The 15424-nt window shown below is 37.5% G+C and overlaps 1 protein-coding gene across 50 annotated transcripts in view; it reads left to right on the top strand.

The window, feature by feature from the left end:
• PBRM1 (polybromo 1) overlaps nt 1–15424 on the top strand; it is a 123206-nt gene that overhangs the window by 8569 nt on the left and 99213 nt on the right. For 49 of the 50 annotated variants that reach the window (XR_011234104.1, XR_011234105.1, XM_069475840.1 and 46 more), the window contains 3 exons: nt 7097–7244; nt 10638–10781; nt 13727–13843. Coding sequence is in view for 48 of the 50 variants with exons in the window: in XM_069475840.1 (XP_069331941.1) it covers nt 7097–7244; nt 10638–10781; nt 13727–13843 (409 nt within the window). In the remaining 2 variants the exon portion in view is untranslated. The remainder of the gene's footprint in view (nt 1–7096; nt 7245–10637; nt 10782–13726; nt 13844–15424) is intronic. The other variant, XM_069475855.1, reaches the window with a different exon arrangement.

Below are 15424 nucleotides of genomic sequence, written 5' to 3'. Positions count from 1 at the left end.
TCTATTTTTAGTAGAGACGGGGTCTCGCTCAGGCTGGTCTCGAACTCCTGACCTTGAGCAATCCACCCGCCTCGGCCTCCCAGAGTGCTAGGATTACAGGCGTGAGCCACCGCGCCCGGCCTGGAGTTGTTTTCTTAATTTCCGTGTCTGGATTTTTTTCCTGGAATACAAGGATGGTTCAACATGCAAAAATTGATCAGTGTGATACACTACATTAACAGAATGAAGGAAAACAACCAAATTGTCATCTCAGTTGATGTGGAAAAAGCATTTGACAAAATTTAGCACCCTTTCATGATAAAAGCAGCAAACTAGGAATAGAAATAACTTACCTCAATATAATAAAGGTCATATATGAAAAGCCCATGGCAAACATCATATTCAATGGTAAAAGACTAAAAGGTTTCCCTCTAAAATCAAGAACAAGACAATGATGCCCACTCTTGCCACTTCTATTCAACACTGTGTGTGCTGTGGAATAAATCCCATTTGGTTATGGTATGGGTTCCTGTTAATATGCTGCTGAATTCTGTTTGATAATATTTTATTGAGGATTTTTGCATCAGTGTTCATGAAGGATATTGATCTGTAGTTTTCTCGTAGTGTCTTTGTCTGGCTTTGGTATGAGGGCAATGCTAGCCTCATAGAATGAGTTAGGAAGTGATCCCTCCTCATCAGTTTTTTGGGAAAGTTTGAGAAGGATTGTTGTTAGTTCTTTAAATGTTTGGTAGAATCCACTAGTGAAACTATCAGGTCTAGAAATTTTTTTCTTGGGAGATTTTTGATTACTTATTCAGTCTCCTTACTAGTTACAGGTTTATTCAGGTTTTCTATTTCTTCATTTTCAATCTTGGTAGGTTGTGTGTTTCTAGGAAATTATCCATTTCTTCTAGATTATTCAATTCGTTGGCATACAATTTTTCGTAGTATTCTCTCATAACCCTTTTTTTCCTGTGGCATCTGTTGTAATGTCCCCTCTTCGTTTCTGACTTTAGTTACTTGAATCATATCTCTTTTTTTCTTTATTAATCTAGTTAAGGAATTGTTAATTTTGTTGATCATTTCAAAAACCCAACTCTTAGTTTTATTAATTTGTTTCTGTTGTTTTTTTGTTCTCCATTTTTTTTAACTCTGTTCTATTATTATTTCCTTCCTTCTGCTAGCTATGGGTTTAGTTTGTTTTTCTTACCCTAGTTCCTTGAGAGTGAAAAATATTTTTAAAAATTATTTAATATCTTTTAAGATAGCAGTGAAGTTGTTGCAGTCATAGTTAAAAGGGCTCAGTTTTTTAAACTGCACAGGTATCTTGCATACACACCTTCCTGTGGAGGCTATGTTTCCGTTAGCTAGAGCATCCTTCCTCTCTTGCTGTCAAAGTATCATCACTATTCCCTTCCAAGCCCTGGCAATTGAAGTTATTTGTTCTGAAAAGATACATGAGTGTGTATGACAGAATAATGGTCCCCAAGTATGTCCATGTTCTAATCTCTGGAACCTGTGAATTTGTTGGGTTTTATGGCAGAGGGAAACTAAGTTTGCTAATAACTGACCTTGAGTTGGAGACATTATCCTGGATTATCTGTGTGGTCCCAGTGTAAACACAAGAGTCCTTAAATGGGGAAGAAAGATTCAGCTGGAGAGAGATTTGAAGATGCTCTACTGCTGGCTTTGAAGATCAAGGAAGGGAACAATAAGCCAAGGAATGCAAGCCACTCTAGAAGCTGGAAAAGGCAAGGAAACAGAATCTCCATTAGAACCTCCAGAAGGCATGCAGCCCTGTTAACACCTTGATTTTAGCCCAGTGAGATCCATTTTGGACTTCTGACTTCCAGAACTAAGATAATAAATTTGTGTCGTTTTAAGCCCCTACGTTTGTAGTAATTGTTTATGGCAGCTATAGAAAACTAATACAATAAGTTAACAAAAAATTAAGATCCATTCATGATTGTTGATGCTGCAGTGGGTAGCTAACAAGCTCTAACTTGAGCTGAAGGCAAATTTCTCACCTCAAAGAGCAGAACCACCAAGGATGCAGTGTTACCATCCTGAGTTAGGAAAGCCCTTTAATTAGTGATGGCCAAAAAGGAAGAGCTATTTTTAAAATGAGATAATTGGCCGGGCGCGGTGGCTCACGCCTGTAATCCTAGCACTCTGGGAGGCCGAGGTGGGCGGATCGTTTGAGCTCAGGAGTTCGCGACCAGCCTGAGCAAGAGCGAGACCCCATCTCTACTAAAAATAGAAACAAATTATATGGACAGCTAAAAATATATATAGAAAAAATTAGCCGGGCATGGTGGTGCATGCCTGTAGTCCCAGCTACTCGGGAGGCTGAGACAGGAGGATCCCTTGAGCTCAGGAGTCTGAGGTTGCTGTGAGCTAGGCTGACGCCACGGCACTCACTCTAGCCTGGGCAACAGAGTGAGACTCTGTCTCAAAAAAAAAAAAAAAAAAAAATGAGATAATTGTCTCCAGACTGGAGTTGGTTTATCAATAATAGTCTTCTAAAAGTTGTTATTTAATTAGCATAAGATAATAAAAGCACATATTTATTGTTTACCATATGCTAGACATAGTGCCAAGCACTTTCCAGACTATATCTTGTTTAAACTTGTGAAGTATTATTATCACAGTTTATAGATGAGAACTTGCACAAATTCTTAGAACTACTGAAAGATAACTGGAGTTCAGACTTAAATCATTCTGAGCCTAAAGCCTATGCTCTTAACCATTATGTGGTATAAAGGAGCAGCAGCATACTGGAGTACACAAAACCTACCATAGAAAAGGTACCATGTGTCTGCTGCCTGTTTTTCAACAGCAAGCTAGTGCTGAGGGACAGAAGATATAAGCCTTAGGTGCTAGAGCACTGTCAAATTGCAACCTTGAAGATGTGATACCTTCCTCTGAGGCCTGTGCCTGAGGGCATCTCAGACCCTCTGTGGAATGCAAATGTTTTCTCAAGTGTTTATAGGAAGTAGTATTGCCCAGAGCTATAAAATTGTGAATCTCTTTTTGATGCTTTGTCTTGGTTAGTATATTAGGCTGCTTGTTACCAGGACATCCAAATTAACAATGGCTGAAATAAGAGAGATGTTTTTCTCCTGTGTAAAAGTCCTGTTCTATGACATCTTCAGGGCCCAAGTACTATCTGTCACTTTTTTCTGCATCCTTGTGGTATCACCCTTTTCTGCATGGTCTGAGATGACTCACCACAACTACCTTCCAGTCAGGAGAAAAAAGAAGGCACGATAAGGATGTGATTTGGACATGGTACACTTCAGCTCTTATATTGACCAGAACCTATCTGCAGTGAGGCTGGAGAATGTGTCCTTAAGATTTTTTTTTTCCCCCAAGAGAAGATTTTGCTCTGTTGCCCAGGCAGGCTCCTGAGCTCAAGGGATCCTCCAGCCTCAGCCTCAGCCTCCTGAGTAGCTGGAACTATAGGTGCCTGCCATCATGCCTGGCTAAGAATATAGTCTTTAGTAGCCACGTAGCAGCTTAGAATGCTGTCATCCTGGGAAGAAGGGAGAATAAGGGTGGGGGTAGCCAGCAGGGTCTGTACATCAGGGCTAGTGTTAAACTCTGTTCTGTTAATAACTCTGAGTTTTGGCTATTCTGCAGCCATGTTGTGGCAGGGTGCCTACTGCTATTGTTGAAAGAGAAAAGCTGTTTTGAAAGAACATATACTACATAATCCTGTTAATGTTAAATTTGGTTTGTGTATACATGTGCATAGAGAAGTCTGGAAGAATGTGATTTAAATGGAAAAAATCAGTAGAACTATCTCATTTTGGAAGTAGGGGGACATGTTTTCGTCCATATTGTATAGAGTAGCATGTTGGAATCCTGATCATCCTTTTGTCTGTGTGGTAATTCTGAAATGTTTGTGAGGAACCTTGTAGCAGTGATTCAGGGCATTGTGTCCTCTAGGCATGTATCCTCATTGGATTCTCAATTGTCTGCAGATAATCCCCCAAGCCTGAGAGGCTGCTGAGGTCCTTCCTCAGCAAGGAGCAGTGGACTATGGCCCAGTCAGCCCAAAAAGAGTTGCATCTTGGATATTAAGTTAGCAAAGCCCTAATGCTCACTCTGAGAAAGTCACTTGCTGCCACCAACATCATCAGTACTAGGCCAGTATGGGCCTTCATTTGTCGCCCACTGAGAACTTTATGTTCATATACTTTCTCTGACTAGCAGATGGAATTCTCCTTTTTTCCCCTCCTAATTAATTTTATAGTTCACTAAAATTGTAAGTAGTTGATACGAGTTTTTAAAAACTAAATTTACTCTTCCTCTTTCTTTTCTGGAGAATTCAGTCCCAAAGCTATTAGGTAAGACTAAGCAAGGTAGGCATCTTCAGGGAAGACAAGAGGAGGGGTTTGGGGGTGGGAGGAAGGATCTCTGAAAATGGGTGGGAGAAGTGGATAGTGGCAAGGTGTCAGAGCCTGAGCATGGTAATGAGGGTAGGGTGTTCATGTAGGTGGGCTTTCTGGCACAAAGTGGTGGGGCTTAAGTGGAGGAAAGGGGGTGTCCATGTTTGAGGGGGTGGCAGAAGTTTGTCAAGGGATGTCAGAACCTGAGTGGGGTATAAGGAGGGCATCCATACGGTGTGGCCTAGCATGGGGGAGAGTCAGAGCCTGAGCGTGTAAGGAGAGCATTGTGGGGTGGAAGTAGGACAGCAGCAAGAGGAGATTGATTACATATAGGAGAGCAATAATGTATGTAAATACCTTATGGATAATGGGAGTCAGGCTTCTTACTACCTGAGAAGGGGAGTGCAAGTAAGGAATGAAAACTGGAGTGAACCCTTTGGTATTGGATTGGAATTGTTAATATTGGTGTGAATTAATGGTTTCCAGTACATGTAGATATGGAAATAAATATAGATTTGAATGAGCATATGTATATTTCCTAGCTTTGTCCTTTGAGACAGCCTGGGAGCAGCAATAGTGCAGTAGAAATCAGCACATCCAGCACCCAGATCTTGGTTTTTAAATACCATTTTACCAATAAAAGGAACCAGAGTTTCTTGAGGAAATGATTGATTTCCAGGGATGGGGCAAGGAAAGTACAAGATGAGGCTGAAACATCTTATGGTGCTAGGAAATAAGCAGGTGCTCAGTGTGATGGGAACATGTCAAAAGGACATAGAAAACAGAAGCCTTCTTGACAGGACTTCTGCTAACCTGTAGCAATTTGAGCATCAAAATAATTACCGTAATGGTTTGTAATCCACTCAGTAAAACAGGAATCCAGGAGTTCATATTGATATAAATAAATGAATAAATTGAAAGTTTGATGAGGAATGAACTTTTACATAGTCTGGAGGTACCTCCCCATAAAGTACAAAGAACTTGGTCAGTAGAGAAGCCTGGCACACAGCAGCATAATGAAGTGATCAAAGTTAACTTCATCTGAGTAGACAAGACAAAATTGTATGTGACCTGATAGGATGCAGTGAGATGAATGCAGCATCACTTCTGTTATAGTCCTGATAAAGAAGCGTAACCTGAATTTAATTGTCAAGAAAGTAGAAAAACTGAAATTGAGGGACACTGCAAAGTAACTGGCCTTTAATCTTAAAAGTGTCAAGATCTTGCAAGTCTAGGAAAGACTAAGGAATTATTTCAGAAAAACGGAAACTAAAGCAATATAATTAAGTGCAACATGTGATCTGGACTTGATTCTTTTGCTGTAAAGGACAATTTTGGAACAGCTGGGAAAATATGAATGGGGCCTGAGGATTAGATGGCAGTAGTACACTCATCCTTCAGTATATGCAGGAGATTGGTTCTAGGACTCCCCATACCAAAATCCACGCATACTCAAGTCCCACAGTCGGCCCTGTGGAACCTGAGTATATAAAAAGTCAGCCCTCCGTATACGCAGGATTAACATCCCTCAAATACTATAATTTTGATCTGAGTTTGGCTGAAAAAAATCTGCATGTAAGTGGCAGTTCAAACCTGTGTTGTTCAAGGGTCATCTGTGCTGTATCAAAGTTCATTTACTGAGTTAGATGATTGAATTACGGTCCTTGTTTTTAAGAAACATACACTAAACCATCAGGAGTGATGGGACATCATGTCAGAACTTACTCAAATGGTTCAGAAAAAAATACTGTTCTTGCAACTTTTATGTTAGAATAAAAAGTAAAAAATAAATATGTATACTAAAAGAATGCCTGTAACATGTCGGATAAGGTCCCAAGAGAGATCAAAGCCTTAATGACCATGACATTCTTTGTAATAACTTACCGCTTTTGCATCTAGAAGTTTAGTTGTCTCATAGAGCTCTGTTGGAAAAAAGCCAGAAAGAATAAATATCCATGAACCTGAAACCCAAGAAATTATCTTGGGAACATAAGAAATTGTCATTATAATTACATGTGAAATTTAAGAAAGAAATTTCTTAATTTATTTTAACAAATTGTCATTGTAATTACCTTTGAAGTTTTCCATATGTTCCTTACTATCTTTCTCCAAGATATAACCACTATTCTGAATTTTATGTTTATTATTCCCATGTTTATTTTTTTTAATAAACTATGTGTAGATGTATCTTATGTCCTTTCCTCTTTGGTAAGCTCTTTAAGCCAAGGGCCTCATCTTTGTCCTAGTAATTGATTTTAAAGTGATGTATATAATAGGCACTTGATAGTACTTGGCAGAAAAAGTTTCTGTCATCACTAACTGAAGAAAGAATTCATTTTGTAAATTTATAAAGGAGGTATCAAACATGTACCTGTTTTCAGCCATTTATGAACACCATGAAAGGTAAATCATCTTCATTTATAGAAGATCCCATTAACATGGGTTTAGTGCTTGTGCCCTAAATCTTAAATACTTAGCATCTAAAGGACTATCACAGATGTTAATTTAGGTTTTTATGTCATTAACATATAGTTTAAAGAGGAAATGCACACACATCTTGATTTTGTTGTTCTCTTTTAGTTTTAATTGTGGGGATAATCTGATGGCAGATTCTAATATGCTCTGTCACTTGGAATATTGGACATTACCACAGGTAGTTTTGAAATGTAACTTTTTATAGGCTTTGGATTGATACCGTTTTTTTAAAAATTTAATTGTAACAGAAATCAACCAGACTATTATGAAGTGGTTTCTCAACCCATTGACTTGATGAAAATCCAACAGAAACTAAAAATGGAAGAGTATGATGATGTTAATCTGCTAACTGCTGACTTCCAGCTGCTTTTTAACAACGCAAAGGCTTATTATAAGGTAAGAAAGCATCAAATCTGGGAGGAATCCAATTTGATAATTGTCTGGCTTTTTAATATTGATCAGTGTGGCAGATGAGTAGTGGTTTCTTTTTGTGGTTTGAGTTTGCATTTCTCTTATTAGTAAAGAGATTGAACGTTCATAATGATTTTGAGCCATTCCTGTTTCTCTTGTGTTTGCTCACATCTTTTGTCCATTTTTCTCTTAGGTTGTTAGTCATTTTCATATTTATTTCTGGAAATTTTTAAATATCTTAGGTACTCATCCTTTTTTGATTATATGTGTTTCAAATATCTTCTCCCACTGTGTGTCTGTTTTTTCGCTTTTTATGGGGTCTTTTGATGAACATAAGTTTTTATTTTAATATAATCAAATTTATCACTCTTTAAGTTTGTGGTTTATTCTTTGTTTCTTGTTTCGGAAATTCCTCTTGCCCAAAGGTTATAAAGATATTCTTCTCTTATATATTCTTCTTAAGGTTTTATACTTTTGTCTTTTACATATAAGCCTTTAATGCAGCTGGGATTGATTTTTGTGTCTTTTATGAGGTAGGGATCTGTTTTTTTACCACAGGTATAACCAGCACCACCCTCTTTGCATATGTTGCGGTGTCAGTGCTTTCAGTTTCCCTGTCCTCATGGATCTGTTTCTGTCCTTTTATCTGGTAATACTGAAAGCAGCTTAACTATACTTGTCCTTTTGCGTTTTCTTACACATATTTAAATTAGTGTGTTAAGTCAACAAGCACAAAAACAATTGTTGGAATTTTTATTGGAATTTCATTGACTCTGTAGATCATATTGGGGAGAATTGGCATAATATTGACTATTCCATTCTATGAATTTGGTATGTCTTCATTTATTAAGGTCCTTATTGTATTTTAGTAAAGCTTTACATGTTTCTTTATAAAGAGTCTACAAATATATTGTTAGATTTATTCTTAAGACTGTGTTTATGTTTTTAAATTGAGATATAATTCACACACTCTCTTAAAATGTAGAATTAAGGGGTTTTTAGTTATTCATAAAATTTTGCAACCATCATCATTAACTGCAGAATATTTATTGTGCAGAAAAGAAAACCATACCAATTAGCAGGCAGTCCCCATTTCCCATTTTCACAGCCTTTGGCAACCACTAATTTACTTTCTTTCTGTATGGAATTGCTTGTTCAGACTTTGCATATAAATAGAATCATAACAATATATGGCCCTTTGTGACTGGCTTTTTCATTGAGCATAATATCAAGAATCATCCATGTTGTAACACATGTATCAGTACTTCATTCTTTTTTATGGTTGAATAGTAGTCCATTGTATTGATATACCACATTTTGTTTATCCATTTCCTAGTTGATGGAACATTTGGTTTCCACTTTTGGCTATTATGAATAATGGTGCTATGAATTTTGTTACTATAAGAGTGCCATTCATAGGGTACTGACGCATATCTTGAAAATAGCATATCTGTGAACTGTTAATTCAGTTTATAATCTTTACCTTTTAACTAGAGCATTTCAACTCTTTACAGTTTTTGTAGTTACCAATATGTTTGGATATATTCCTGCCATCTAAATTTCTACTTTCTATTTATCTCACTTGTTAATGTTTTTATTTTTTTCTCTCTGCCTTCTTTTGGTTTTTGTTTTGTTTATTCCCTCTAAAATTTGGAAGTTGTAAGATCTATTGATAATTTTTTAGTTCTTCTCCAAGAAGCTTTAATATACATAATTAACTTATCAAAGCCAGAAGTTAATCATCTTATTAATCCTGCTTCCAAACAATACAAAGACCTTAGAATAATTCAACTCTGATCACCTTTCTCCTTATTTATAATGCTGATGTTGTGTACTTTAATTCTTTTGTGGCAATTTTCAATCCTGTAAAATAATATTGTTTTATATAGTCAGTATTTATTTCTACTACTTTCTTTATTCTTCATTCGTTTATTGCTATTGAGAAGTCATTTGTCTGTATAATTGTTCCTTTAAAGGTTATCTGTCTCTTCTTTCTGGCTAACTTTAGTATCTTCTTTTTCTTTTTTATATTCTATAGTCTCGTTGTGATATATTTAGACGTAGATATCTCTTTATTTGTAGAATTTGTGGGTTGTAACACCTCCTAAGTCTTAGATTGGTGTTTCTCATCAGCTCTGGAGAATTTTCAGCCATTGTATCTTCTCATATTGCCTGTGCCCCATTCCCTCTTTCTTCTCTTTCTTAGAATTCTGATTGGATGTTATATTAGATTTCCCTCAGGTCTCCATTTCTCTTAACCTTTCATATACTTTTGTGTTTGTATTGTTTTTTAGGTAATTTTTAGTTCTTTCCGATTTCTTGGTAATATCTGCTCTTTGTCTCCCATCCTTATAGCCAAGAATCCTTGGAAACTAAACCTTAGTTTTATCATAAATAAATGCCCTCAGGGTGAATATTGGCCATAGTGTTCTACTTTTTCATCTCGATTCCCACTTTTATTCCTTATTTTTATGAATATTCTTACTTTTTATTAGCAGCTCATGGATGCATTTTTAAAGTTTTGTTTTATTTTTTAAACATTGTATCCAACATTGTTTTTATTAGAAAGTTTCAGTTCATGCCCACTATACTCCAGGAGTATATATCTTCAAGTTATTAAATAGTTTAAAAATAGAAGTTATATCAGTATAGTCATTAGCTTCTATCTTTTAGATCAGGTCTTGCCTTTAAATTGTCTTTCTTAGTGTGTTAGTAATAATTAGTTTTACTTTAGTAAATCATTTGTCTTCTGCCTCAAGTCTTTCTGTAATGAGAGAGGACATAAATAAATAATTTGATTTCAGAATGCCTTTAAAACATATACTTAGTTTCTCAGAAGAGGGATTAAGGCCCATGTATCTTCTAATCATAAGGACTTAAACATTTATTTATTTATTTATTTTATTTATTTATTTTTTTTAAGACAGAGTCTCACTCTGTTGCCTGGGCTAGAGTGCCGTGGTGTCAGCCTAGCTCACAGCAACCTCAAACTCCTGGGCTCAAGCAATCCTCCTGCCTCAGCCTCCCAAGTAGCTGGGACTACAGGCATGCGCCACCATGCCTGGCTAATTTTTCTCTATATATTTTTAGCTGTCCATATAATTTCTGTCTATTTTTAGTAGAGACGGGTCTCGCTCTTGCTCAGACTGGTCTCGAACTCCTGACCTCAAGCCATCCACCCGCCTCGGCCTCCCAGAGTGCTAGGATTACAGGCATGAGCCACCGCGCCCGGCTGGATTTAAACATTTATAATAGATTTTTCTTAAGTTATGTCTTAAAATATTAGTCTCTCCTGGAACAGGATGCTTTAAAAGTAGCAGTTGATTTGCAATAAATTACTAAAGTGATATTTTTTGTCTTCTCTTTGCTAATATACAGCCAGATTCCCCTGAATATAAAGCTGCTTGCAAACTCTGGGATTTGTACCTTCGAACAAGAAATGAGTTTGTTCAGAAAGGGGAAGCAGATGACGAAGATGATGATGAAGATGGTCAAGACAATCAAGGCACAGTGACCGAAGGAGTAAGTGTGCAGCTGGAACTGGTAATGGATGGGCTGTTTGAAGGTGGACAGGGCCCCTGCCTGTGATTCCCTCTGGGTTGTCAAGGGCTTCTTGGGCAGTCATATGGGTAACTGGGAGGGTAAATGGACATTCAGCCGGAGAGCTCCAATCCAATTTCAAGGGAACCTAGGATATCCTGGACAATGTGTGCTATGTGTGTTTGTTTTCGTGAATTGTTCTTATATTAATGCATATTTTCTGCTGAATTTTAAAGCGAATCTTGCTATCATCAAGAACTAATTCAGTATTGCTAGATTTGAGACATCACATAAGGGTGGGCAGTATTGTGATTAAAATTTGGAGAGTTAGTGGAATTACCTTAGGAATATTTTTGCAGGTTAGACTGGTTAGTGTTCCTAGAACATGCCAACATTGTTTTTATTAGAGTTTCAGTCAAGAGTTCATGCTATACTTCAGGAACATAAATCTGAAGTGTGTTCCTGCCTCTGGAATTTTGTAGTCGCTCTTACCACTGCTTAGAATGTGCCTCCTTTGGCCTTTCCTGTGACTGGCCCTTTTTCATTATTTTAACGTCAGTTACAGTGGTGTCAACTGAAAGAGGGCTTTTCTTACCACCCTATCTAAATTGTTTGCTCCACACTCCTCTTCATCCCCCACCCCACCCTGCCCCATCATCACATCATTCTGTTCTGTGGTCTTCTGTTTTTATTACTATTTATGAAATAACTTGTTCATTAGTTTATGTGTTTATTTTCTGTCTTCCCCCAAGTAGAATGATAGCTCCTCAAAAGATACCTTGTTTATTTATTCCTGGCATCTACACTATACCTGACCTGTAGGTACTGGAAAGCAGAGCATTCCACTTTCTTCTATAAGATACCTAGATAGACCTTTTGCTGAAACACAGAAATAAGCAGTAGTAGGTGAAATTCTCAATTCTTAGCATCTCAAAATATAGTTCCTAGGCACTTTGTCAATTTCTTTTAAGAAATTAAGTGATTGGAATTAGGTAGAAGGCTATTAACAGTAGAGATTTTCTGGAATTTTACTCTGATATGAATACAGGAGAAGCAACTCAACCTTATGCTTTTTGGGGTAGAATATTACTTGCAGAGGCCCCAGCCTTACTATAAGCTTCCAGGGTTCTAGTCAAAGAATAAAAATGCCTATGTTTAGGACTTGGCTATATTGCTTTCTGTAACGCATAATTGATGAGAAAGTGAGATGATCTTGTACATTCATATTTATACCTAGTAAGTTTCTTTCTAGCCTTAAGGTTCCCATGACAGGAGAGGAATTTTCAAGCTTCTAATTCTTAAGTCGATGATGATTTCCCAGCTGGGAGCAGTGGCTCATGCCTGTAATCCTAGCACTCTGGGAGACCGAGGTGGGAAGATCACTTGTCAGGAGTTTGAGACCAGTCTGAGCAAGAGCAAGACCCCGTGTCTGTAAAAAAATAGAAAACTTTGCTGGATGTGGTGGTGCATGATTGTAGGGCCAGCTACGTGGGAGGCTGAGGCAGGAAGATCACTTGAGCCCAGGAGTTTGAGGTTGCGGTGAGCTAAGATGAAGCCACTGCACTCTAACGAGGGCAGCAGAGCAAGACTCTGTCTCAAATAGGGAAAAAAAAAAAAAAAAAGATTTCCTTACAGTTTTCCCAATTGTGGGAATAGGTTGTATGAATGTATCCATAATACCCTATTTCTTTTGTCACCTGCCAACACATTCTCAAAGTAGTTGATTGGGTTGGGAGGAAAGGAATCTTGGCTGTAGAACATATGTCTCCTCTTTTTGAAACTAACTCCGTGGTACTGTGTTTTAGCCAGGAAGTAAATAACTTAAACGTGGGAATTTTAGTTTACTTTCATCAACATCATTTTGTTTCTCTAAGCTTATATGTTAGCACTGAGAGAGAAGGCTTTAACCTCTGCCAGTCTTCCAAGCTTACATAGTTGGAGACTCTGAACTAATCACATGTCTTATATATTAAATAGTTATTGGGTGTCTGTTATTGCCAAGCATTGTGCTAGGCCCATGAAGTGTTAGTGCCCTATCTGTTGAATTAATGTTCTACCTTAAAATTGAGACTATACTAAATAAAAAGAGCTGCTGTTGGCTTAAGACGAAAATACCAGTGCTTTTATGATTTAAACCAGAAATAATTATTAATCTTCATTTTATATGCACATAACATGGTTTGGACTTGAAATACCATTTAACATAAGCCTTGACTAAGGCATCCCATTGCTCACTCTAGAAATTTGCTTTAGATTCACACTCTCCCTGGCCAAGTACTCTTTGGGGCATATACTTTCCCATGTTGAAACAATGACTAAGCTAGGTGTAAGCCAGTCAGTCTGAAGAGCAGAAATGGTGTGCATCAATTTATTCAATGTTAATCCAGTATTGACATAACTTGAATTCACTTGTGAGGCCTAGTAGAGCATCCCATGGTTAACAGTATGTAGTCCCAACTCTACGTAAGTGGTCATCTACCAGAATACCAAGACTTCAGTGCATACAAACAGCAGACATAGAAATGGCCAAATGTAATGGGGCATGTTTTCTCTAGCTCAGTTGCTCGGACCCTAAAAAGGTATGCATTTCCATCATTTCACACATACAGTGCTTGAACTTTGCTATTGCGATGTTTACTGTGGAATAAAGTACAGTAAAAGGACCTGGTACAAGGGATTTAGTTACAGAAACAGTGAAGGGAACCTGGTTAGTTTCATGTAGGCTATTCTAGGGATACAATCCCTATATCTGGTATCAGAACATTTCTGTGATATTCTTGAAACTTGCACTTTAAATAAGTACTACTTAGAAGTTGCTCTTTTGAATTAGATTTACAACTTTAAAAGCTATTTAATATTTAGTACTTATGTATTGATTTCTATCACAAAGTATTTTTTTCTCCCCTCTAATCCCCACCTTCTACCAGTCTTCTCCAGGCTACTTGAAGGAGATCCTGGAGCAGCTTCTCGAAGCCATAGTTGTAGCCACAAATCCATCAGGACGTCTCATTAGTGAACTTTTTCAGAAACTGCCTTCTAAAGTGGTAAGTTATGTGATTAAAGACAGGTGAATTAAAGTGTTTGGTTTTTTTAAGTACTTCAAGAATTTTATTAGTTCTTAATAAATAAAGTAAGGTTAAAAGGAACGTGTCAGATGCAGCCAAGAGATCCTCCTCCTGGCCTCAGCAGCAAGCACAAGGGACATACATGGTCTGTCATTTTACTTGACCAAAACGTTGTGGATTTTTTTTTTTAATTGTTTTTGTTTTTTTGATTGATAATTCTTTTTTTTATATTGTGGTAAAATATACGTACCATAAAATTTACCATTTTAGCCATTTTTAAGTCTACAGTTGTGTAGAATTAAGTACATTGACATTGTTGTGCAGCCATCACCACCATCCATCTTCAGAACTTTTTAGTCTTGCAAAACTGAAATTCCATACCCATTAAACTGTGTCCACTCCCTCTTCCCCCAGCTCCTGGAAACCACCATTCTGCTTTCTGTCTCTATGAATTTGCCTATTTTAGATACCTCAAATAAGAGAAATCATACAATATTTGTCCTTTTGTGACTGGCTTGTTTCTCTTAGTGTGTGTTCAGGATTCATCCATATTGTAGCATGTATCAGAATTTCATTCCTTTTTAAAACTGAATAGTATTTTATTGTTTATATATACTACATTTTTGTTTTTAAGCTTTTTTGTTTGTTTGTTTATTTATTTATTTATTTATTTTGAGACAGTCTCACTCTGTTGCCCAGGCTGGACTTGAACTCCTGGGCTCAAGCGATCCTATTGCCTCAGGCTTCCAAGTAGCTGGGGCTACAGGCATGCACCACAACACCCTACTACATATTGTTTATTCACTCATCTGTCAATGGCCATTTAGGTCGTTTCCAAGATTGGTAAAATCTTGGTCAGTGATAAAAATAAGCACCTTGACTAAACCTTTTATTTATAAAAGAGAGGAAACTTTGCTCAGGAGACAGGGTGAAAGGAAGATAAATGAGTTCTTCCTCCCTTAGTTCTCCTTGGTCTCCTGGTGATGGAGAAGAGAGAGAGACAAATTAGGTATTCTTCTACCCCCAAAAGGAAGTGGTTTTCTAGACAAGTGAGACCTTCTGAAGGTATCAGGGCCCCTTATGGCTTCACACCCAAGAGACAATTAATCTAGCTATAGGTTTGTCTATATTAGTCTATGAAACTGCTTAAATTTCCATGGCCTCAGTATTCTTACATTTCTGTATAGGCTGTACTTTGAGAAGTACTCCACTATACTACTTAACCCCATTGTGATCATTTACTTGTGTATCTGCCTTCTTCCCTACTCCCTGCATTTCCTGAGGACACCAAGTTTACCTTTGTGTCCCTGCCATGTAGTTGGAACCCAGTATGTCATAGATGTGCAGGAAGTGCTTGTTGACTGATGAGTGGCATATAGCTTTCCCCATCAGCCATTGACAAAATTAGTCATTTAAAGATGTGTCTTGACCAATTATAGGGCAATTATGACATTAGAAATAAAGTGTATGGGCCAGGCATGGTGGCTCACGCCTGTAATCCTAACACTCTGGGAGGCCGAGGCAGGCAGATTGTTTGAGCTCAGGAGTTCCAGACCAGCC

The sequence above is a fragment of the Eulemur rufifrons genome, chromosome 7, assembly GCF_041146395.1.
Source record: "Eulemur rufifrons isolate Redbay chromosome 7, OSU_ERuf_1, whole genome shotgun sequence".
Classification (NCBI taxonomy): Eukaryota; Metazoa; Chordata; class Mammalia; order Primates; family Lemuridae; genus Eulemur; species Eulemur rufifrons.
The sequence above is the reverse complement of the archived record's forward strand: the minus strand, read 5'-3'. Positions and strand labels throughout refer to the sequence as shown.